Source organism: Serinus canaria, chromosome 4 (assembly GCF_022539315.1).
Source record: "Serinus canaria isolate serCan28SL12 chromosome 4, serCan2020, whole genome shotgun sequence".
NCBI lineage: Eukaryota > Metazoa > Chordata > Aves > Passeriformes > Fringillidae > Serinus > Serinus canaria.
The window spans coordinates 6,306,275-6,329,916 of record NC_066317.1 but is presented as its reverse complement, the minus strand read 5'-3'; the positions used below and the strand labels follow the sequence as shown (position 1 = coordinate 6,329,916).

General features: G+C 38.0%; 1 protein-coding gene across 3 annotated transcripts in view; it reads right to left on the bottom strand.

The window, feature by feature from the left end:
* Positions 1 to 23,642, bottom strand: part of INTU (inturned planar cell polarity protein) — a 40,037-nt gene that overhangs the window by 6,661 nt on the left and 9,734 nt on the right. For 2 of the 3 annotated variants that reach the window (XM_050973948.1, XM_009096307.4), the window contains exons 3-11: positions 15,944 to 16,029; positions 10,553 to 10,747; positions 6,845 to 6,963; positions 6,459 to 6,548; positions 5,998 to 6,075; positions 4,590 to 4,779; positions 2,471 to 2,524; positions 1,290 to 1,352; positions 27 to 248 (exon numbers count right to left, since the gene is read on the bottom strand). In XM_050973948.1, coding sequence (XP_050829905.1) covers positions 27 to 248; positions 1,290 to 1,352; positions 2,471 to 2,524; positions 4,590 to 4,779; positions 5,998 to 6,075; positions 6,459 to 6,548; positions 6,845 to 6,963; positions 10,553 to 10,747; positions 15,944 to 16,029 — 1,097 coding nt within the window. The remainder of the gene's footprint in view (positions 1 to 26; positions 249 to 1,289; positions 1,353 to 2,470; positions 2,525 to 4,589; positions 4,780 to 5,997; positions 6,076 to 6,458; positions 6,549 to 6,844; positions 6,964 to 10,552; positions 10,748 to 15,943; positions 16,030 to 23,642) is intronic. The other variant, XM_050973950.1, reaches the window with a different exon arrangement.

The window sequence follows — 23,642 nt, the reverse complement described above, 5'->3', positions numbered from 1 at the left end:
ATGGGCATGCTGCAGCATCAACTCACCAAGCCAACTATCAGTAAGAAGTATCTTGCTTCAGGTTCCCTGTATCCTGTGAAGCTTGACTCCTCACAGGGCTGGAGGTGATGCTGTGGGAACACTTCCCGCCAAATCACCAACTGCCCAATCCTCTGCTCTGCTGCCAGGGCTAACAGACAGTAGTGCTGGCAATAAAATCCCACATCAACGAGGTCTTCCTTTGGCAAGTGATTGCCAATCAAGTAACCCTTAATTAAGCACAGAAAAGGAAGTGTGTTCAGTGAGGATACAACACCACCCTGCAGCACTTCACAGTACTTTTCATACAGAGATGTCCCTGCTCCACGTGCACTGAGCTCTTAAGGTTTCTGGCCACAGACTGTCTTTTTGGTGTACAGTTGTACAACACTGAGCTTTTGGGCCACTTCTAAATAATCAAAACACTAAATATAAGTAAATCAACTATCAGCATATATGCACGTTATCAAAGGTAAGCTGGGCTTTCCAGCTTGCAAAACAGCTACAGTGTTAAGGTGCTCAAATTCTCATTTAATTCTCTCTCCAAAAAGAGTGAGCTTTCACTCACTAATAAAATTATTACACTTTATAAATTAAAAAAAAAATTGAATTAATAAAATTTCCAAAGAAAATCCATAGTACAGTGGTTCCAGCACTAAGGGGTTTACAGCTCAAGTGCTGTTATGGCAGATACTGTGCAGTTCCACTTCTCTCATAACACTCCCAGCACAAAAAACAATTGCTTGATGAAATTCTTAAAATGCACGTTTTCTTAAAGCAAAGGCTGTTACCTTCCTCTTAGTACTGTTGATTACACTGTCTCCATTTACCAAAGAGAAATAAAGCTATGAATGAGGCCAGAGTGAAAAAAGCTGTCAATACAATTGCTCAAGTCTTGGATTTAAAGACAGATTCAATATAGAGCACCTGCTATTAATCATAGGAATGAAGAAGAGTTCCAATTAAAATATCCTACAGTCTCAGATGAACTCACTCTTACTACTTTCTTATTACTCTCTCTTTCCAATCCTTGGATTCTACACCAAGAAATTCCAGTTTTACAGAAGTATTTTTGTCCTTGCTGTTCATACAGTACATAGCATTTCCCGACACTGAATTTTTCTGTGATGGTGTTTGAGCTTCAGGTCTGTCACTAGAAATACATGCTTAAATCAGTCATATATTCACTTCAGATTTGTGAGATTCTGAAAGACCAAATCAGATTTCTAGATGCATTTTCCTAATCTTTAGGTCTTAATCATTAATACTACCTTGTAAAAGAGACAAGAGCCCAGGATCACATATAATCTTCTCATGTCATAATAATCTTCAGACTATTGGGGGGGAAAAAAAGCATTGTGTAATTTTTAATTCTGCATTTTTTATTTTATTTACCAAATGCAAGTGAACTACTTCTGGTCAACTGTAATCAATACTTTAATACTTTCATATTTGACCACCTCTTATTACCAGTACAGCATTTAAAAATGAGCAATTAAGGGAAATACCAAATTTTTAGCCTCCATTACTGAATTTTGTGTCATTACAATTTTCTCTAAAAATTTCAGCTCAAAATAACCAGTTTCTATTTAGCTGTTATGTGTTCATAAACTATTTTTTTAGGATATGTTAATTCTCACAGTTAACAGCAAAGTAGCTTTAGCATAACTACTGACACCAGGGGCCCCCCTAGAGTAAAAATTACAAGTCAAAGCATTTTTTTCCAGTCTTTGACATTTTACTCAAAATATTCCCATTCATTCATTTTTTATTATCCAGTGCTCTCCCATCAGCAGCACTGTTTTTAGATAGATATACTGTATTTTAAATTAAGTAGGTGGAATCAATTTCTGTGCAATAAACTGTAACTTATAAACACTATTTTCTGTAGATAATCACCCAGCTGATTCAATGAAGGGATTCTTTTGAATAGAATTTTAGAGTAGCTGTTCTGGAGCTCAAGAGAGCTCTTTCATTACAAAGCAAACCTGAAATGTTTATGTGTTTACACCTTGCACAGCTAAGAGTTACTTAAGTAAATTATATTATTATTACCTTTAACAGTATTAAAACTAAGCAGAATTTGTACTTGCCTTCTGTGAACTGGAAAATTAAATTCTGATCCACAGATGTTTCCAAGTTTGTTCACAATTGCTTAGGAAGGAAACTGTGATTTACACAAAGAAGAAATGTGACAACAATCACCTCCATGATTTTTGTAGGCTTCCCATGGATTTACATTATATAAAATCATGGATTTTCAGTGACCAATCCTATTGGATTATAATATGTTATAATATGAAGCATGGAGGGAAATTCAGGATAAACTGCTTTGACTCCCACTTCATTAAAAGAAGTTGATGGATTTTGAAAATAGTCTTTGTTTAAACCACTGAATGTGACACCAAGGCAAGGAGATTCTGTTCAAAGCAAACAAAACCAAAATGTTTACCAGCTCTGCAAAGTCAGCTGCTTCCAGATCACTCAGTGCTGTGTCAATTTCCATCTGAAATGGTAAAAAAAATGCTTTTTAATAGCGATTTCCAACACAACCATTTCCAGTAATAGCACATCTTGCTCATCTCAGATTGGGATTCACAGGTCCAAAGTGATTGGATAAAAATCTACACCTGTTTTTTCTTAGTAACATCAAATATCAAGAATACCTGGGGATACCAGAATTAGGAAAAATCCTTTCTAATTGCTGGCTATTTCCCTGCTCTTTGAACTGTACCATTTCTCTGCTTGTGTGCCTGCTGAGCCCAGTGTTGGTACAAAGGAGATTTCACTCTTACTTTCAGTGTGCTTTAAAATGTGAGGTCTAGAGACAAACCTAGCACACTATTGCATCCAACTGAGTTTTCAGAAAAATCCTTTATCCAATGGATTTAATTTTTATGTCTCTATGAAGTCACCAGAACTCTCTCACACATTATTTTTGTTCTACTGGAACTACTTGAAGCTTCCTTATTTCTGTAACTTGCAAGAACTGTTGGTTAAATCAAGTTTAACTATGAGTACTTTTCTTGGTTCCAGGCCCTGAAACTCATGACATAAATGTGCTACTTAATGAAAAGAACCTAAATCACATGGTTGCAAACTTCTTGAGCTGTGTTCACAGCCTGCCTCCAGTTGAAATACAGCCAGTTTTCAAACAGAGAAATGTCAGCAAGCCTGTTGGCACTCAACAACTAATCATCCTCTCAGCTTTTCCCCAGTCAAAATTTAAATGGCTTTCTGTCTGAAGAACTGACATTTTTAGTTTTATATTTCTTATAGAATAGAATAGCTCTTCAGCAAAACTCTGACTGGAAATGTCATCTTCTGCAACAACAACACTTTTTTGGCAAGTGGGAATGATCTCAAAGAACTCTGGAAAGTGATGCCTGTATTGTGAGTATCAATGATGCTGTTTCCTAAGTCCTTTTAAAATTTATTATTTTATAAGATAAAAGCAGCCTGCAAGCTAAACTGGAGACCAAGGCACAACAGAGCCTCTCTACAGAAACTTGAGAAATAAGAAAAAAGCATGGCAAGACCCCTGATCAACAAATCATAAAAAAAGCAGTAAAAAACCTATAGTGCAGGGTGGAAAGAATTAAATAATGATCACTGTGTGACTGAAGATAAGGGAGAAGACAATTCTCCTTTAAAGGAGAAAAGACAGAAAGCCACACTAGCAAAGAGAAATCTGTTTGGAAACAATGGCACAGACTAACATATTTTAAACTGGAGTCACAGATACTAAAGCAATGAAAGTAGGGTTTACAACTGGAAGATAAAATGTTATTTATGTCATAATCAAGTGTTATTTACTGTGATCTACCTTTTATCTTACTACTGCTTAAAGCACAAGTCAGTTTCTAACATGGAGGTAACGTGGCACAGTGAAATGGTGCAGAAAACTGTACCTGTCTGGCATCAACAAATGACATGAGAGTATTTATTTTGATTCTGCAACAGCCACTTATAACCCTCCTAAATTATGAGAAGTACATGTGTCAACTTGATTTTTGAAGATTTTCTAAGCCTTCTGTTGTTTATATTCTCACATACTTTATGTAAATAACTTATTGTTTTGCATTCTTTTATGGAGGAGGAGAAATTTGATGGACTGTTGGTTTGTCCAGTGTCATTGGAGAGGTGGCATTTTCACCCTCCAATCCACTGTCACTTTTAGAAATCTATAAATGTTGGAGTAAGAAATTAAAAAGTCCCTTTTACCTTGAAAAGAGCAGCATGTCTGTGTCGTGTTATTTTGTGTTCTATAGTGACATAAAGGGGCTTCTAGAATAATATTTCCTGCCTGCCAAAATACTTCAATGGTTAAAATCCAACATGCAGCTACACACCAGGGGCTGCTTTCTCTACCCTTCCTAGATGACTCTGAAGTCACTGAACTGCACTCACAAAAGCAATCCTGTGGGAATCTTGAACATCTTAGGAAAATGGACCATCTGGGATGGGCAAAGCACTTAGGTAAATCAGACAGGAAGAGCAGAAGACACCTGCCCTGACTTTTTGGCCTGTCATGGCCAGGTTTTCTAGGAGAGATGTGAGAAGGACATGACCTTGACTTGCTGGGGCAGCGTCAGCCAGCGCAGCCCGGGGAGGCTGCCTGGGAGCAGGGCACTGCAGGGATCCTGGAGCTGGGCACTGGGGCTGCTGCCAGGCTGGAGCCTTGCAGGATGGAGGGCACGCTGGAAGAACAGGTTGAAAAAATGATCCAGGCGAGAAACATTTTCCACCTGGCAAAAAGCACTGGACAAACATGAACTTCAAGTTAGAATAACACTGAGAAATGTGCAGCTTGTTTATATAACCCTCAGTGACACACAAGCCTCTTTACAGCATGATGCTACATCTGGGTGGGTTTTTAACATGAAAAAAATGGTTTTTTACCATGAAAAAAACCACTAGGCTGATATTCAAGCAGTACCTACAAAGAACAAATTAAACCAGTATGGTGCTACCATAGAGCAGTGGCATGGACACATTTTTATGAAAAATCCTTTTGCTAGGATTTTTTCTCCTGAGAAGCTGAGAGGCCTCAAAAACAAAATGTAAGCAATAATTATCTGCTGCTGTGGAATGCTACAGGTGCATCTTTGATTGGTCTCATGTGGTTGTTTTTAATTAATGGCCAATCACAGTCCAGCTGGCTCAGACTCTGGTCAGTCACAAGATTTTATTATCATTCCATTCTTTTCTTTGCTAGCCTTCTGATGAAATCCTCTCTCTTTTTTTTTTTTTAAGTATAATTTTAATATATAATTTTCCTTTAATATAATATATTTAATAAAATAATAAATCAGCCTTCTGAAACATGGAGCCAAGATTCTCATCTCTTCCCTCATCCTGGGACCCCTGGGAACACCACCACAGAGCAGGTTAAGGTGGGTGAAACATCAGCCTCATCCTTTTGGAAACTGAGATTTGTTCTTTTTCCTTCACTATGGCATAGACACATGAAGCCTGAATTGAATGCAAGAATATGAGTAATCCACCTGGGCAATTTTATTTAGGTAACAGTGAGACTGAAAGTCTCCTGGGTGACTTCCAAATGCAGAGAAAGACACTCACTCTGCCAAATGGAGTTTGGCACCCCAGATACTCACTCTGGAGAAGTCCAGAGTGTTTACTCTGTTAAAAATGTAACACTGATACACTCCTATGTTTCACAGACACAGAGGGTAACATTTGCAGAGTGCTGCTGACATCCACAGTTACTTGGGATTATGGGAAGGATTTAACCTGATCAAGCACAAAACTTTCTGAAGTGACAAAGCATGCTGCAACAGTGTCTTACTAGTGAAACCAAAAAGCAAGACCAACAGCATTCTTGTTTTTATACAAGTGTAAAGGAACATGCCAAAAAATTCCCTGGAAACATTAAAATTAATCCTTATATTTGTCCTTTTCAGTGAGCACCAATGAAAAATGAGTGACTGAAAAGAAAATACTTCTGAAAGAACTCACCTGTCCAAAGAACTGTACATGAATGTCAAGGTCCTGACCACATTCTGAATCATGTTCCTCAGCTGAGAAAGTGGCACACTGACAAATAAAAATTAAAAGATCTTTATGATGAATAAGTAGTCCTCTTAGAATGTGTAAATATCTAATATTACTGATCTTACTCAGCAGTCTCTGCAAAAAACTTGAGTTTACCAAATCCTAGGATATTACTGTTTTCTTACTTGCACATATTTCTGGGATCTTATTCTCTTCAGAGGAAATGAAAAAGAAATTACAACAATGGATATATGAAAGATGTGAATAAAGTCAATCAAAATAGTGAAATCACAGACATAAAAACTAATTACAGCAAAAAGAATACATTTTAAGCCCTTTCTTGCCTTTTTTGTTAGAAGAGTATACAAAATAAATTTGAGGACACAAAATTTAAAGGAAAACAAAAGTTCTCCTTTGAAACTCACTTTTCTTCAGGAAGGCCAATTACGAGCAACTTGTCAGATTCTTTCCAGTAAACAACTTGAACCAGTTTTTCACATAAGAACAGGGAGGAACTAGAAAAATGAAACCAGAAGTATTTCTGTTAACCCTCTGAAGTTACAAAGGAGTTGAAAATCATTTTATTGAACTAAAAATCCTAGTCACTGCTACCCACTACAACAAAACTCCCCAAATCAATTTACATCCAGACTGAGCACTCCAACTTCAGGCATGCTGTTGTAGTTAAAGAGTTACTGCCTAAACAGGCTGAGTTGCTCTGGTTTGTCTAGAACTTGATGCCTGAGCCCTGTTTGCTGTACATGTATGTGTAAAGTGATAAAAACAGTAATTACATTTCAAACACTTTTACCTGATAATCTCGGTACCAGTAACACTTTCCAGTATGTCAGACAGTGTGAGAAATATCCCTCTCACACTTTTCAGTTTTTGGGATGCTTCAGATATGGGGTACTGATAAATAATTTCTTGCTGTGAAGAAAGTTAGCTGTTAGTTAAGTAAACCAAAACCAAAACCCCTCCAAAAAAATCCCCACAGAAAACAAGATAATGATTTTTTTTTGTGATAACAGTTTTTTGGTTTTTTTTTTAAACATTAAATCTTTTATCATATCCTTTCATATGACATTGAAACAAGCAGTGTGCTGCATGGCCATACTGGAAAGTTCTAAAAGGCACATGAAAGTTTCTACAGTTTTAAATTCTGTATTTGATAGAAAAGCAAATGATGACTTATTTAGATTAATTATTACAGGGAGAAATGTAAAATAATAAACAGTGTGGCCACTGCATCTTACAGCTTGAAGTACACTGTTAACTTATCTGATGCCAAGAGAGAGGAAGAAATTCTGTATTGTGAGGGTGCTGAGGTCCACAAATTCTTTATTGTGAGGTTGCCCAGAGAAGCTGTGGATGCCTCATCCCTGAAGTGCCAGGCTGGATGGGGCTTGGTCCAGTGGAAGGTGTCCCTGTCCATGGCTGTAGGGTTGGACCTGGATGATCTTTAACATCCCTTCCAACCAAATGACTCTGGCATTCTCTGATGCAAGTATTGGTACAGTTTAAATTATGACCTAACCATTATCAGCTCTTGAAAACTAACATAGAATCTGAAAATTCAAGTCTGTCTGTATAACCCTATCTGGCTGCTTTATGTGGATAGCATAAAACATAACTGAGGAATTTGCTCAAATTTTAAAACACACCGCTAAGATTTCTGATGAAACATCTGACCAAATACACTTACACAAGTCATTTGAAACTAAAGCTCTATAGAGACAAATATTGGTGAGATATTTTTCTTTTTCTAACCCTTTTTAAAAAAATCATTCTTTCATTCAAGCACTTTCAAGAATTTTGCATTATTTCAGCAACTATAAAAATATAGAAATAAGCAAGCATGATTGCCCATCATTTATTGCTTTCTGCCAAATTATGATGGGCCATTATTTTTTTTTTGCATCTTCTCCAATGCAAAGATTATAGTAAATTATCTTTCTCCACAAATAAATGAAACACAGGCATGATTAACTTCCCTGTTTATGTCACTAATCACATTTACTAAGTGCCAACACCCATTAGAAAATTTTCCTTCATCAAGACTAAAAGAATGCAAAATTTCATTACAGAAGGACCTGACAAACTCTTCATTTATATCCAATTTAATTAAATCTGTTTATAAATACTCATTAGTGACAAGCATCTTTTTTTTCTGCACTCAATCCCTCAAATGGAGAAACCCTGCTGTTTTCTAATTGCAGCACTGCAAAGGGCTAGAAAGAGACTTTTTCTCCCCCTCATCATTATGAACTGGGGTCTTTACACAAAATTTGCTTGAGAATGATCTGAACACATTCCCAGGGAAAGAAAAGCCAACTGTTACAAACAGGCAGAACTGTTACCATGTATGGATATTGTGATTTAGCAAGGGCCAGCACATGCCACCAGATCAGCTGGCTCCAAAGCAAGCCCAAAGGTCACAGGCCAATGACAATGGAATTGTCATAATCAATACAAGCAGCTCATTTCTTCAATACAAGAAGAAAATCCTCCCTCAACCCAACCCCCAAACCTGGGCAGAGTCCTCTAGTAATAGCAGAAGGAAAATGAACATTATTCCTTTGAAGACACGCTATTGCCAAAATCAGGTCAAACACAAAGATGTGAGCGTTGCACACTGCTGCAAATGATGTGTAATTGTGATACCCACCTTAAACTGAAATATAAAAAAGGCAGGGTTGACTTTACTCACTGACAAACTGTTACCATAGGGACACCCCCCACAGGCATACACACATCCCAAATGATTCCCAGTACTACTTCCCTGTATAGCTGAGCAGACAGAGCTTACAAGTCTTAAAGCTCATTAATTCTATTTCAGGTGCCAAAAGCCCACAAGTGGAATACTTATTTACAAGTTCCAGTTGCCACAGTTTAAACGGATGTGATCTGCATACTGTGCCTCCCCTGGATATGGGCAAAGCAGCTTCTTAAAGGATCATTATATTTCCATTGGGCAGGATGGCTTTGGTGTACCATAACTTCATTTAAAGTACTGCTTAAACTAAATCTGGGATAGTATATCTACAGGACAGAATTTGCCTGAAGTACAGAAAATAAAATTTAAAGACAAATGCCTTAAAGAAGGAGGCATTCTTTTGCAAGGAAATGTTATAAAGAGCTTCATTATATCTCTCAGTATATTTGGGGCTGCATAACTGCCAAGACTTCTTAGGAAACAATTATTCCATGTTGTGAAGGGAAAACAAGGGCATTACAATCCCTCTTTTACCTCTGCTCAATGTTCAGGATTAATCCATTTCTTGGGATAATGTAAAGGAACAACGGGGCAAGAAACCAGTACTCAGTTTACTGTGAAGTGCAGAATTGCAATCAGACATTTACATGTGTAAGAGAAAAGCCAGAGGCTCTGAAATTAATTTTTTTAATATTTCATAAAGTTTATGTGGTCAAGAAAACACTGGTTTTGGACAAGTACATATTATGGTATCATAATTTTCTAAGGCTCTCCTGTCCAGCCCTGTCTCTAGAAAATAAAATTCAACCCTATTTTTGTAGCTGTAACACTTCTCTATTACCCACTACCAACAGAATGTAGATTTGTACCAGTTGAAAAATAGTATAAAAAAAAAGTAAAGGTATCTCAATCTAAGGATAAATTCCAAGGGAGAGAAAGCAAAATGTTTTCTTTCTGCTCCCTACTCCATCACTGTCCTGCCATCTTAGTCCCTGGGCACTGGAAAAATCTGTGCTTTGTTTGATGTCTCCTCAGCACAGATAATACAAGATCACTGAGACACAATGCTAAATTTGAGAATTCACACAAAGGCAGAAGAGTCTTTTCTCAAATGTCTGTTCCTAAGAAGTCCACTTTGTCCCCTTGTCATTTCCAGACTGGGCAAGAGGCCAAGCCCAGCTCCGTGTCCCTGCCTGGAGAGGAATATTTGTAGCCATGGCTACATCCTGAACAACAACACAAACTTACATGCACACTGGCAACATTTTCCCGAAGAACACAATAAGGAAAGAGTGAAAGGAAGCTTTACAGGACAAAGGAAAAGTACTTCAGTGGCTCTAAAAACGCTGCCCAAGCAAGAATCAGCAGCTGACTGCTAACAGCAGACATGCCAGAGCCCTCTAAGAAAAGGCACATTAGCATTTCAAAACACGAGGAGCCAGACAGATTATGGATGTGGACTGCCAATAGCTCCTGCAGGGGGATATTTTTTTGACTAGGCAGATCCTGGTGCTGAAAACCTCCAGGTCAGCATCCCAGAGACAGCTTGGCACTGGGGAATGCACCTTAGCTATGGAGTCACCACCTGGCTGCTCCTCACCTGCTCTCAGCTGAATTCTAGGCCAGTCAGGAGTTTATCAGCAGTGGTGCTGGAATTTCACACCTTATTTCTACCAAAATGGGTATTTTATGGATGATTCCCAACTCCAAACCATTAGGAGGATTTTTTATTTATCCTTTTCCATCAAATGTCCTAGCAGCTGCTAGGTCAGTGAGCTCAGGTTGATTGAGACAGGCACATACCTCATCCTTGGATGTCTCAGAGTCCAGTTTCAGTGTGAGGAACATGACAATGTGAGGCACATCCTGCTGAAGGTCCAAAGTGTCCTCTCCCCACAGCAGCCGAACCAGGTTGTTCAAACTTGACTGTGTCTGTTTGTTCCTTTGCTCAGAAGTGCCTTCAGGCTCAAATACTGAGGTCTCAAATGTCAGTTTAACCTGTTAAGGTAATTAATTACTGTGAGAATGAGGCTGTACTTGCAATTACTTTGAAATATCAGATGAAACAGATGGAGTTTGAGCCCTTTAAGAGGTCAGGTTTTCTCAGCCTCAGCTTTACTGAGGAAGATGTAAGCAAACAAAATTCCTGCTGTTTCAAGAAAACCAATTATACATTCAGCATTACATAACCATCTATTACAAAGGACAAAGCCAGCTATTACATGGTCTATGAACCATGTGAGTAAGCATGTGGTTTGCTGTGTTTTCATACTTAATTCTTATGGTTTTGAGAATGGAAAAATATACTTACTGCTCTGGCTTTGTCTGAGCACAAAAACCCATTACTTTGCCTTTGAAACACACACAGTATTTGACTTCTTTCAAAATGTCAGCAGTTTCTTAAGTACATATCCTGAAGGCTCTTTCTTGAGCATTTCTTTGCAATTTGAGTGGACTGACATATTTGCACAGGGAAATCCATTTAAATTTACACTGGACTGCAAAAGTCTGTTAAATTGTAATGGTAGCAATTCTTTCATTTTCAATATGTTAACTTTCCATTTTTTAACTGTAAAATCAGTAAATAAGTGTTTGGTTGCTGTGTTTAACAATTTACACAACTACCAAGTAGCCTAAAATTGCTTGCATCTCTTACTGGGCTATGTCTTCAGAAGAAAAATGATCAGAACACAAACACAACCACCTCTTTTAAACAAATCATTTAAAGGTTAGATGATCAAGCTGATTTTGCAGAAAAATTATGTGATGTTGACTGTCCCTTATTTCCCAAGTAAGTTTAAACCCAGGAGTTTTAGAATAAATGAGTATTTCCTGACACACAAACAAACATATAGTCCAAACTTGATGTGGAAACATGTTTCAAAATTTGCTGTATAGACCTACTTTTCTTAAGCCCTGATTTACAAAAATTATGTTTGTTAGTTGTCTCAGCAGTGATGAAAGTGATTTTTTTCTTTTGTTGTGTATGAACACATTATCCTAAGTGTGAAAGGAGGAGATGTGAGGAACACCTATCTCTTGACTGAGCATAAAATGGCTACTTCCAAGGAGAAGAAATTCATTTATGTCCTTGGATGAGACCTTATTTTTTATCAAAGTGACTGAAGATATATTTGGACTAAGTAGGCATGCTCTTAGTTTCCTCTTTCACATGTTTTTACTGTTTGTCTGCCTAGAAATACATAGGAAGTTCTGAACACAACACATCACACCAAATCCTGCTTCGTTGTTAAAATCAGTAAGGACTGATGCAACAAAATCCATTTTCCTTTTCTCAATTGCAATAAATTTTGAGAAGCCCAAGCAGATAATTGATACATTTAAAACAGATCATTTTTGTAATTGTGTATGTCTGTACACAAACTTCAGGAGAGGAGTGCCAACAAGAAATGATGCTTTAAAACACCCACTGTCTGTCAGACTTGCCAGGAGAGAAGTGCCATCATCAGCTCTTACAGCTCCATTTGTCACTGGTTGCCATCTCCCACTTCACTCCCTCTCCCAACATTTTCCATTAATTTTCCCCTCTCCTATTTGGGCTGCTATCAGCCTTTTTTCTCCTCCTCTTCCCTGGTACAGCACTGCAGTCAGTCCTGCACTACCTCTTTCTTTTCTGACAGTAACTCATCCCTAACCCTCTCCTCACCAGTCCAGTTTTTATTCCTGACAAGGAATCAAAACCTGCTGAGAAGCAGCTGCTTTCTAAGAGCCAGTAACTTGATAGTTGACAGTTTCAGAAGTGTGTGTTTTCTTCTCCAACATTCTGAGACTTGGTTCTGTTTCTCTGTCACGCCATCTGCATATATTTCAGAATATTTTCTTCATACCCTCTCTAACTTCTTACAGATTTCCTTAAGGCTCAATAGTTATTTCTCTTAACTTCTACTGCATCTTGTCTCTGGATATTTAGTCATGACACTCAGGCTACAGTCTCTACATTAATGACACACAGATGTCATTCTTGCTGCAATCTATCTTTTAGTCTCTCAATTAAAAAAAAAACAAACTTAGTCTGTCTTGTCTTAAGAGACACAACCATATGATCCTCCAGGGAAGAGCTCAAAACAAACTAGACTGAACAGAACTTTAACTCTCTCTCAATCTGGAGTCATCCATGCTGCCTCCCACATCACTGTAATAGAAATGGACCAAGAGGCTGCATTTCAACATATCCTAAAAATATTTTTTTTTATTTTTGTGGAGAAGAAATCAATCTTCATCCTGAGCAGTGCATAGGATCTGATTAAATATGACTACTCAAGTCCCCTTTTATAACTACTGACTGTGAAACCTTCCACAGCTTTGATTCCATTTCTTCAGAAGAAAATCAGTTCAATGCACAACAGAAAAAAGAAAATGACATGAAGAATGAGAAAAGCATTAATATTCCACTCTATATATCATGCTCATGTTCTCAATACTTAGAACATTTCTCAAGAAGAATTTAATCAAATGGCAAAAGGTGGCAGCAAACTGTGAGGGACATGGATCATCATTTTATGCTTAGGGAAGGTGACAGAGTGGAACATGACAGAGCTCTCCACAGCCATGGCAGTGGCAGGGTAAGACATGAGCAGTTAATTTTCTCTCAGAACACAGGAACATGGGGGTATGACATGCCCTTGGTTAGATGGCCATTTGAAAGCCAGTGATAATTAACATAATACAAATCAGTCACATAAATCACTCCAGGATGCTGTGGAGGTCAAAGGAATTTTAAGAAACAAAGGAGAACACAGAAACCCTTAACTAATTTTACAAGTCCTTGCTGGAAGCTGCAAAGTAATGATTGGAAGGTCCCTCTGTATTTAATCTGCTTCTTAATACCATTATACATTTCTCAGTGTAGAAGGAGAAAATGGAGCTGTTGTACCACTGGTCTGCCCCAGAAAGGCATGATTTCATCTGCAAGAAAGCTGCATGGCTTGGAAGATGGATTTGATTACAGACAGAGCTGGGGGCACTGCCTGCCTTTTAAAGACTGCCTGCTGCTTCCTGTTTCCAGTATCTGCTTGCCATGTGCTTATGGTCTGCACAACTGGAACTCAAAATTTCAGGCTGAAATTTCTGATTCTAGATGTCTGCCTCAGGTTGGATATTTTTAGAAAGTTTTGAGTAAAATGGTTCTGCAACTTCTGAGTATCAGAGTAAAGAAGAGTATATTCCTTCAGCATATCTTGCCCTTCCTATTCTGTCTTCTCTGTCTGGTGGTGCCAGGAAACAGCAACTATTTTGATTACAGAAATGTAAAACAAAGGACTAATGTAGGACTTGGACTTCTGTTACTCACTAAATGCACTCAACTAGTCCTTACAAGCCTAGATGCACTTGTCTAAACTGAGGTAAGAAAAACAAAATTCTGGAAATACAATAATGAGATCTGTTATGTCACATAGTGCAATTGAATCTAGGTAGTGAAGTTTTTAAAATTAATTCCAGCAATTTTTAACATGAATCCAGAAGAGCAGGGACTTCACTTAAAGAAATAACATATGCAAGTAAAAAGGCTTTAAACTGCATATTTTTTGATATTCTGCAAGGCAAGATGAATGAGAACAGAGTAACAATTTTGCTTGTATTACAAAATGTCAGCTACAACAACCCTGTGTTCCTTCAGCAGCAGATTGCAGTGTGTACTGCATTGCAAAAACCCAGAAGTCTGTATTTACATCTCCGCTGGTCTATTCTAGCCACCACTTGTCTGGCTTGACTCAAACTGCACAGTGGAAAAGGAATAATTGCACTTTAATGAAAGGATTTGGAAAGCCACCATGACAAACTGTTCCACATTTCAAGTAATCTCTGCCTGCTTGACAGATTTACTGATAGAGCAAACACTGACACTGCATCTCCAGGAACTGCTCTGTCAAGGGCTGCACTGCATCTGAGCAACAAGTAATACCTACACTCTCATCTAGAGAGGGTGCAATTACACACACTGGATCATCTCTGCCTTTTTCATCATTCTGTATTTAATAACAGTTACAGCAACTCTGTATTTGGTCAAAGGCAGACAAGAGAAGGTTTTTCTCCCATGGAGCTCTGCCAGTACCTGACCACAACTGCAGCAGCTCAGGGAAATTTCAGCCTGTCAGATATCTTGGAAAGCTTCCTGAACTGACATCCCCAGTACTCAATCTCACTGCAACTGAAGATATAATTTCCACAGGAACTTGCATATAGAGCTTTGTGTTCAAGAAAACATAAAATTTCCACTTTGAAAAATCTCTGGACTGTAAAATACGTCTATTATTATCATTACCTCGTATATTCTACCTGAAGAAAAACTACCAAAAGACACTAATTTTTAACCTGCTCCTGCTCATACCTTGAAGTTTCAACTTTTATCTTGTCTTCCTGTCCATCAGGAAGTGGATTTAAACAGAGTAATTCAAAATATTCCATTTTATGCTAGTAACATCCTAGGTAAGTAACATTCTCCTGGCTTCACTCTGAAATAGATATCTAATTCTTCATGACTTATTTAATTATTCATTAGAGCTCCAAAATGATTCAACTTGAAGAAAATATATATGCAGTAGGTTTTGGGGAAAGAAACATCATTCATCATATTTTTTGGAATTTTTTCTTGTTACCAATTTTTGTTACTAACTTCTATCAGTTTCATCACTGTTGAGTTTTTGAAAGATCTTGAAAGTATTCAATTTAACATCTCTTAGAACCCCAAAAATTATTTTTTGTATTTAAATCTTAAACCAGTATCAGTTTTACAATTTAAATGCTCTTAAATTATTTTAATAGCACTCCTTGTTAATTCAGGCTTGTTTTTACTCTCTTGTGGTTTGTGAGTCTTGTTTATATTGACGAAGATACAATTATTCTATTTAAGTATTTTCAGAACAATTATTACCATTTCAAATAGAGTAATTGGCAAAAAAACATCCACTACTATTCTGCTGACATGTTTATTTTTCAGCTAGACATCAGCACCTATTTTCATAGGATTTTTCTGATTCTGACTTTTATCAGAATTAAACTCTGAAATTTCTACTCTGACTGAAGTCAAGCAATGCAGTCAAAAGATAAAGGAGGAAGTTTTAAGAAAAAGACCACCTAAATTTTGTTTCCTCGGGAAAAAAAAAAGGCTAGAAGCAGTACTAGCTTTTACAGAGGATTTTTGGAATAAATGTTCAACTGTACTGTATACTGTACCTGCATAGGACCTGGAATGCAAGACAAAACCCTCTCTATGTTTTCAGAATTCACATCGACATCATTTACAGCAACAAGAACATCTCCTGGAGGTAGAACAGACAAGACATAAGAAATTCAGTTGCTACTGCATCATAATACAGAGCAAAACAATGTCTTACTTAAAAAAATAATATGCCATTCAAGCTGTCATAAATGTCCATTTGTTATATTTCAGTAGATGTTTGCTACATGCAACACTTACCACTTTTAGTCCATTACCTCAGTGTTCCTAAGGCCTTATGGCCACACTCACATCATTTGACAAAAATCATAGAAATACTGAGTGGTTTGGGTTGGAAGGAACCTTGAAGACCAGGAACCTTGAAGACCATCCAGTTCCAACCCCCTGCCACAGGTTGTTACAAATGCCATCCAGCCTGGCCTAGAACACTTCCAAGGATGGGGCAGCCACAGCTTCTCTGGGCAGCCCTTTCCAGTGACCCATCATCCTAACAGTCAAGCATTTCTTTTCTCATATCCAATCTAAATCTACTGTCAGTTTAAAAACATTCCCCCTTGTCCTGTCACTACATGTCCTCGTACAAAGTGTCTCCCCATCCTTCCTGTACTCTCCCTTCAGGTAGTTCAAGGGCACATTAGGTAACTGTGAAGCTTCTCCAGGCTGAACAATCCTAATTCTCTCAGCCTTTCCTCATGAGAAGTGCTCCATCCCTCTGATCATCTCCATGGCTCTCCTGTGTAACAATTCTCCAAGGCTCTCCCCCTCCATCCAGGCTTGTATCACTCTTGTTACCTGACCAGAAAAAATAGCAAATTTCTCAATTCAGTCCTTTCTCTTCCATTCCTTACCCCTGCTGTGGGTTCTCCTCTCCATGTTTTTATCTGTCAGTTTTTCCTGCCTAAAGGCATCTTGTGTTTTCTACATCTTGCACCCTTACCATCACTGGAAATGGGAGAAGAAACCCCTTAGGGACCCAAAGACAAAATCATTAACTGCAAGAGAAAAAGGTTTGAAAAATTAAAGGAACCACTACAAAAGCATACAGAACCAAATTATAACTTACAAACTTAAAATTCACATTACAGTCTAAAGTACAAAAATCAAACTGGGATTTCTATATGAAGCGAAGGAAAATAGTCACAAGAATTATCCCAGTGGTAACTGATGCCTCATCCCTCTCAAAAAGATAAATGTTAAAGCATGGAGTGTGCAAGAGGGATGGGAGACCTGTGGAAAAGAAAACCACCTTGTGAACCTAGAAAACATAAAAGTAAAATAACATCAAGAGATAAAACTACAGAGCTGTCAAAAAGAATAGAAATTGGAAAGTAAAAATAAAAGGATTTTTGACCATTCATTGTTTGGCCTTTCCTTGGAATGCAGGTGAGTGATCCCATCCAGATTACTCCTGACAGTCCTATTCAGCTCTGCTGAAGAAAAAAGAAATCAAATGAGATCAGAGAGAGAGAAGTAATACTGTAGCAACCATGGGAAACTAAGAATCTCTTGGTTAAAGACAAGGTGAGCAGAGCCTAGGTGAGAAAGCAGCTAGAGTGGACATCAGAAGGTTCTGCAGACCCTAACCAGAGACTTTCTACAAAACTTCCCAATAAAGGTACCTAGAGCAAACTACCTAAAATGAGTGGCACCAGGATTTGATGGTTCATTAGTTCATTTGATGGTTCTTCACAGAGGCAAATAGTCAACTTCAGAGTAACAAAACAGGCCTTATTTTCTACTTGATTTTCTTTGGTGCCACTTTCAGTTGTCTCTGCTTTCTCTTGTGAAAAACTCTATTAGTTTCTAGTTTGTATCTTCTGTAGATAGGGAAATAAAGAAATTAGCTTCTTACTTGGCATTGAAACTGACCCAACTCTTAAATGTGACCTAAAGAGCTCCTCTGAACAAGCAGATTGAAAACCAAGCTTCATTTTGCTTGAGCTGCACAAAGACTCCCCTAGAAAGTACCTCCACGTCTTCTCCAAGATTATTAACATGGTGTTCATCACTCAGGCAGTGGAAAGGGATTAGAAAAAGGATATGGATTTGCAGCAAAAGTGCATGTTTAGCATAGTTATATTTTAAGCCTTGACTTGGCAAGAAAGATGTCATCAAGTGCAGAAATAAAGCACTGAGGCACTGTAAGGTTCAGTGTGTATTTCCGTTTTCCAGGGAGAAGACTTGCTCAGCTCCAAGTGACACAGTGCTAATGACATGCACACTATGGAAAAGCACAGCCTGACTCTCTGAGGTCTCTCCACTCCCCGAGAATCTATCCAAGGCCACAGAATGCTCAAGTTCAGAAGAAGACTGATAGTTACCAGGATTTCTATGTTCTACCTTGGTTTTAAATACCTCCAAATTGCAACTGGGATTTTTCCCAGGTACAAGGTCGATTGCTCAAAATCAGCAGTGATCAAAATCAAGGCCAAACAAGAGACAAAACATTCTTCTTAATCATCAGTAAGGACACACTGATTACCTCCAAAATGCAAACAATACTCCTCTTTAATACACCAGGCAATAACCAGTTGCTCACTCTTCTTTTACATTAAAGGGAAATTCATTCCTACTCCTTCTGAATGCAAACCCAAGAAAAGGCTAGATTTTATTCTACATATAAAACTGTTTCAGGTTTTTCTTTTTTTTAACCTCTGTGCTTTTTGATGCACAGCACAGTTAAGTTTTAGCCTGTCAAATCTTCAACACAACAGTAATTCAAAGACAGAAAAGCTGAAAGTTAAACAGCATTTAAAAGGAACTCAGTAAGTCCATGCCAGAGCCCCAGGACATGAAAATTAGTAATGAAAAGCAGAGCACTCAGGCTACTCTAATATAACAAGAATTATAAACAGGATTACTATGTTCTTTGCTAAGAACACTGTATTACAGATCATTACACACAACTACAAGAGAAAGCATATATTGCTCTTATACTCATCTTAAATGTACTCATCTTAAATTCATCTGCTTAAACAAAAGTTGTTTGTGTTCTGTTTGTTTGACTGGATCTTTAGGAATTCTGTTGCAGAGCCATTCAGAGGAGCTGCACACACTTTGTGAAGACATCCACACCTCAGCACTTGAGGGAATGTTTTGGAACCACCAGGGTGGAATAGACAAAGACACTTTGAAGGGAGAAGAGCCATCAGTATTTACATGTTACATACTCCAAGGGTTTTATTTATTCAATGCCTAATGTACACATGTAAAACTTTCATTGCAGCAGTAAATATTTATTCCATCCAATTGGTAAAAATGTAATCATGGACCATACATGGAACAGCTTTCCAGAGCACACAGCCCAAGCAGCCCTGTAAGGCTGCCTTTCCTCTGCCAGAAAATGCTGTAGTACTATCAAAGAAGAGCAACTTGATACACAACAGAAAATCTTCACTGATTAGTATGGGTTATCCAGAATTGGGGGTGGAGGCAGTGAGGGGTGGGTGTTTGCATTTTTTTTGCTACTTTTTGTTTTTGCCACACACAACAGCAGTCAAAGAATAGACTATGAAGTAACAGAATAAATAGCATCACTGGGCAAAATATGAGCTGTGTAAAATGACAAACTCAGAGTAGCCTTAAAGCAGGACATGACCACAAGAGCTACTCAGTGTGATAATTAACTGCAGTGAAAGAGTTAATACATGTAAGCTGTACTTTGTAAGAGCTTGACATCTACATTTTATTTGAGAATTGTTTCTTGCCCTTTAGCAGTGTGAAAAACTTACAGAAAGACAGACTGATTCAGGTCTTCAGACATCAATTATGTCAAATAATTAATGCAATTGTATTAAGTTTAATCTAATTTCACTTAGCTAATGCTTAAATAATTTAGGTTAAATGAAATCAAAGAGTGTATAGAATATAGACAAAATAAATAGCTTTTGCAATTGTTTAAGTTGGTCTAACTCAATGGTCTGCAAAGTTAAGTCAAGCCATCCCAATCTAAAACATCACTGAATTAAAGATATAGAGAGAAACATCACAACAAAGTATCACTCAGTTCCACTGCAACAGAGGAAAGGAATTTTCTTCAGGCAGCTCCAGGATATCATTCCTTAAGTCAACAAATTTATCTTTATAAAAAAGACAAGTTCTTCTGGAAGAAAATAGTTTAGATTACATATTAGGAGGAGATTCTTTCCTGTGAGGGTGGTGAGGCCCTGGCACAGGTTGCCCAGTAGAGCTGTGGCTGCCCCATCCCTGGAAGTGTCCAAGGCCAGGTTGGATGGGTGTGGTGTGGGGAAAGGACTAGATGACCTTTAGGGACTCTTCCAACCCAGACTGTTCTATGATTCTGTGACTCTTTTTAAGGAATGAAGTAAGCTTTACTTCAATCTCATAATAATGAATGATCAAGCTTTTGAGGGCTATCACTTAGGGGGAAAGATTCTCAGTTCACAAAGAAACTGTAAGACATCCATGCATGTTCTCTATACTATGTTAAGCAGGGCTGAACTTTACATGAGTGATGAAACACAAAGAGGTGAGGCAGGAACTCTATTATATTTGCTCCCATCAGAACAGACTTCTCCCATCCAGTCAGCAGCAACTAAGACCAGTGTGTGTTGATCTCAAACACCCAGTTAGCCCACAGCTGATGGAATTATTCCTGCCTCATTAAGAACAGCATTTAGCAGTCTTTGGCACTGCTGACATCCCTAGAATGTTTATTTCAGAACTGCCTATCTCTTTGCCACTTGAGGCACAAGACTATGACTTCTGTTAACCATCCCTAGAGATAAACCTGCAAGCACCATTTCTAAAAGTAGATCCCCACTGGATTAAGCCCAGGGACACTGACTGGCAAGTGAGCACCACTTCCATACTGTGATGGGAAGGGCACATTTTTTTTTTCTGGTATCATGAAAAATCAAGTTGCTCCCATGGGAGAGGATGGAGGACACTTCTGTCATGGGATCCTGATATTTAGTTTTCTCCATTCTTGGTAATGTGTTGGTGGGAGCACTTAGAAAAGTTCCCATATGCCCTTCCAAAAAAGGCAAACTATGGAATGCATTCCTACTGAAGAAAGGCAGATCAATTACTTGTTTTATATGTTAGCAGGCTGCTTTCATCCAGACCAGTGCTGCTGTGCCTCAAGAGGAGATTAAAAGAAGAAAAGCCACATCCCAAATGCCACAGTGAGAACACAGCAAAGCTTACACAAACTCTGTTTCCATCCTGTGAGCCCAACATCTCTACTCTGGAGAGTCTTTTTAACAAATACACTATGTAAGGTAATTCCACATAAAAATCACAAACTCTCCCAGTATTTTGGTCCTTTCAAGGGCTTTTTATTCTGACAGGATTCTAAGGATATAGACCTTTTGAGTGAAATTTGCAATAGCAGCTGGAGCTTTTGCGTACATGTTCAAAACTGGATTATTATAGCCCATCTTTACAGCCAAACACAATTCCTTCTTGTCAGTGGGGATTTTCACAATTTTTTGACAATTGTACATACTAATAAAGTGAGAAGATTCATGCTGAGCTATTTGGTTATGAGAGCAGTAAGATACATTCAAAGAGGATAACAACAGTATGCCTTGCTAGTGAAAAGAGTATTTTCAGTGTCATTGGAATTAATTTTTTACTTTTACTATGGTAAAAATGATGCTCATCAGCATTTAAAAGAACTTTTCCCTGGCATGAAGCCAACATGTTTCAGTCTGAAGGGAGGTGGGAACCAAAGTATAATGGCATTACCTATTACAACCCTTTTTTGTCAGGATCTAAATGTATTTTGAGAAGTTTTTCCTCTTTGAAGACATGCTCAAAGTTTTCCACAGCAGACCAAGCTTTGCATAATGTTGCAAATGAACTGAAGCAAGGAAAATGTTTTGCCAAAAATACACAAGACACTTAAAGAGCCCAAGATAGAAGCAACTGTATTTCATCTTAACCAAAATGAAAGTGGCAGCGAGTTTAAAAATCAATGAGGGCTTTTCTGTTTTGAAAATTTAAGGTGGATGCTGACCTGCTAAATGTAAAAAAAGAAAAGATAACTGGAATGATAAACAACACATGGATAGATTTCCATCTTCTTAGAGTTACAAAGCAGCAGGGTTTTTTAACTTGCAAAACTGTTGTGTTTACTTTCATATGGTCAGTGCCTGCATTCCACTTGGTTAATAAAGTACAGCAACAAGACTTACCACTTCCATATGCATTCTTAAACCCAAAAATTAAAGTGCATTGTGCAAATAATAAACAGATGTTTGAAGTGTTCAAATCTATAAAGGATACACATTTCAAAACAAATAGGGGAAGCCACCTGAGGAAAGAGATTATTAGGGATGGAAAAAGAAGTTAGTTCTACTAAAAATGCTGAAGCATAAACCACTTTGTGAGTCAAAATGAGTGCTGCAAATTCTCACCAGAAAGACAACCAGATGTCATTTTAAAGCATGTATTTTTGAAGGAAAATATAATTTGGATTTGCCTCACAAAAGACTACTGCCAAGCTGGTCTGGACCACTGAAATATTACAAAGCTAAACAAGAACAGGTTAATGTTTATACACATGCAGGTCAATGGATATAAACAAAGTTATAAGCAGAGCAGCCAGCAGGCATCCTGCTGTGCTGATCAGGTGTTCCTCCTTTTTGATGACCTAAGAAGCTGCTCCCTTTTGTGCTAATTCTTCAGCTTTAGACTGAGCACAAAAACATCCTTTACTGGCTGTTTCTACAATTCTTCACATGACTCCTAAAACCTACTTTGATCAAGAACAACTGAAAGGCAAAATCCTGCTGTTATTGTTCTTGAACTTCCTGTCCAACTTCAGCTCCTGTGATGATCTGAGGAGCTATCTATTGAACTCTAGTTGCTTCTAAATCAGGCTTTAGGTGTACACCACAGCTATCCCATCCTGTGATGTGCAGTACAGAGGCAGTAAACCAAACAGATTTTTGACAAGAACAGCATTTTTTTACTGTATATGCTTTATGCAGACAAGACTGAAATCTGAGCATCTAATTTATGCAAAGCATCCCTATTTCTAGACACCACACAAATATTCCAGAGCACTCAGCTTCACTATAGATATATAATTTGAAAGTATTTTTATATGAAAATTATACCTTTTCCACTGTTGGCACAGAACACAGCTCATTTTCCCAGTTAAGAGCTGAATAACCCCAGTATGCTTAAAACTATTTCATTTCCAATGTGCAAAAAACACAAGGCAAGGGCTGATGATAGCCTGGGACATAATAAAGTGCAAGACTCCTCTTAGATGAAGTTAAATGTTCTTCTATTTGAAAAAAACAAAAAAAAAAAAAACCCCACAGTTTTTGTCCTCACTAGCTCTGGGAAGCATTAAGTGCAGCAGATGAAACACTGTCTCTGGTTAGGTCACCTTCATCTCCTGGATCTGGTACTTGCCTACACTGTTGAGACTTCACACCTGCCCTCACAAAAATGTTCTATACAAATCTGTGTCCCCAGATTAACTCACAGGTTACAAACACCCACTCTTACACTAATTAGATTAAACACCCTTAAGAAGATCAAGTTGAAACTCACTCTTTCCTCCCCCACATCCCCCACTTCTTGACTAATCAGTTCTTGCTGGTAAAATTTGAAAGTTATCCAATTTTCCCTCTGGAGTATTCTTTAGCATCTCTACCAAAAACTTGTGCTGGAGCAATCAGGCAGTTGAAGCACGATGTGCCTTTTTACACACAC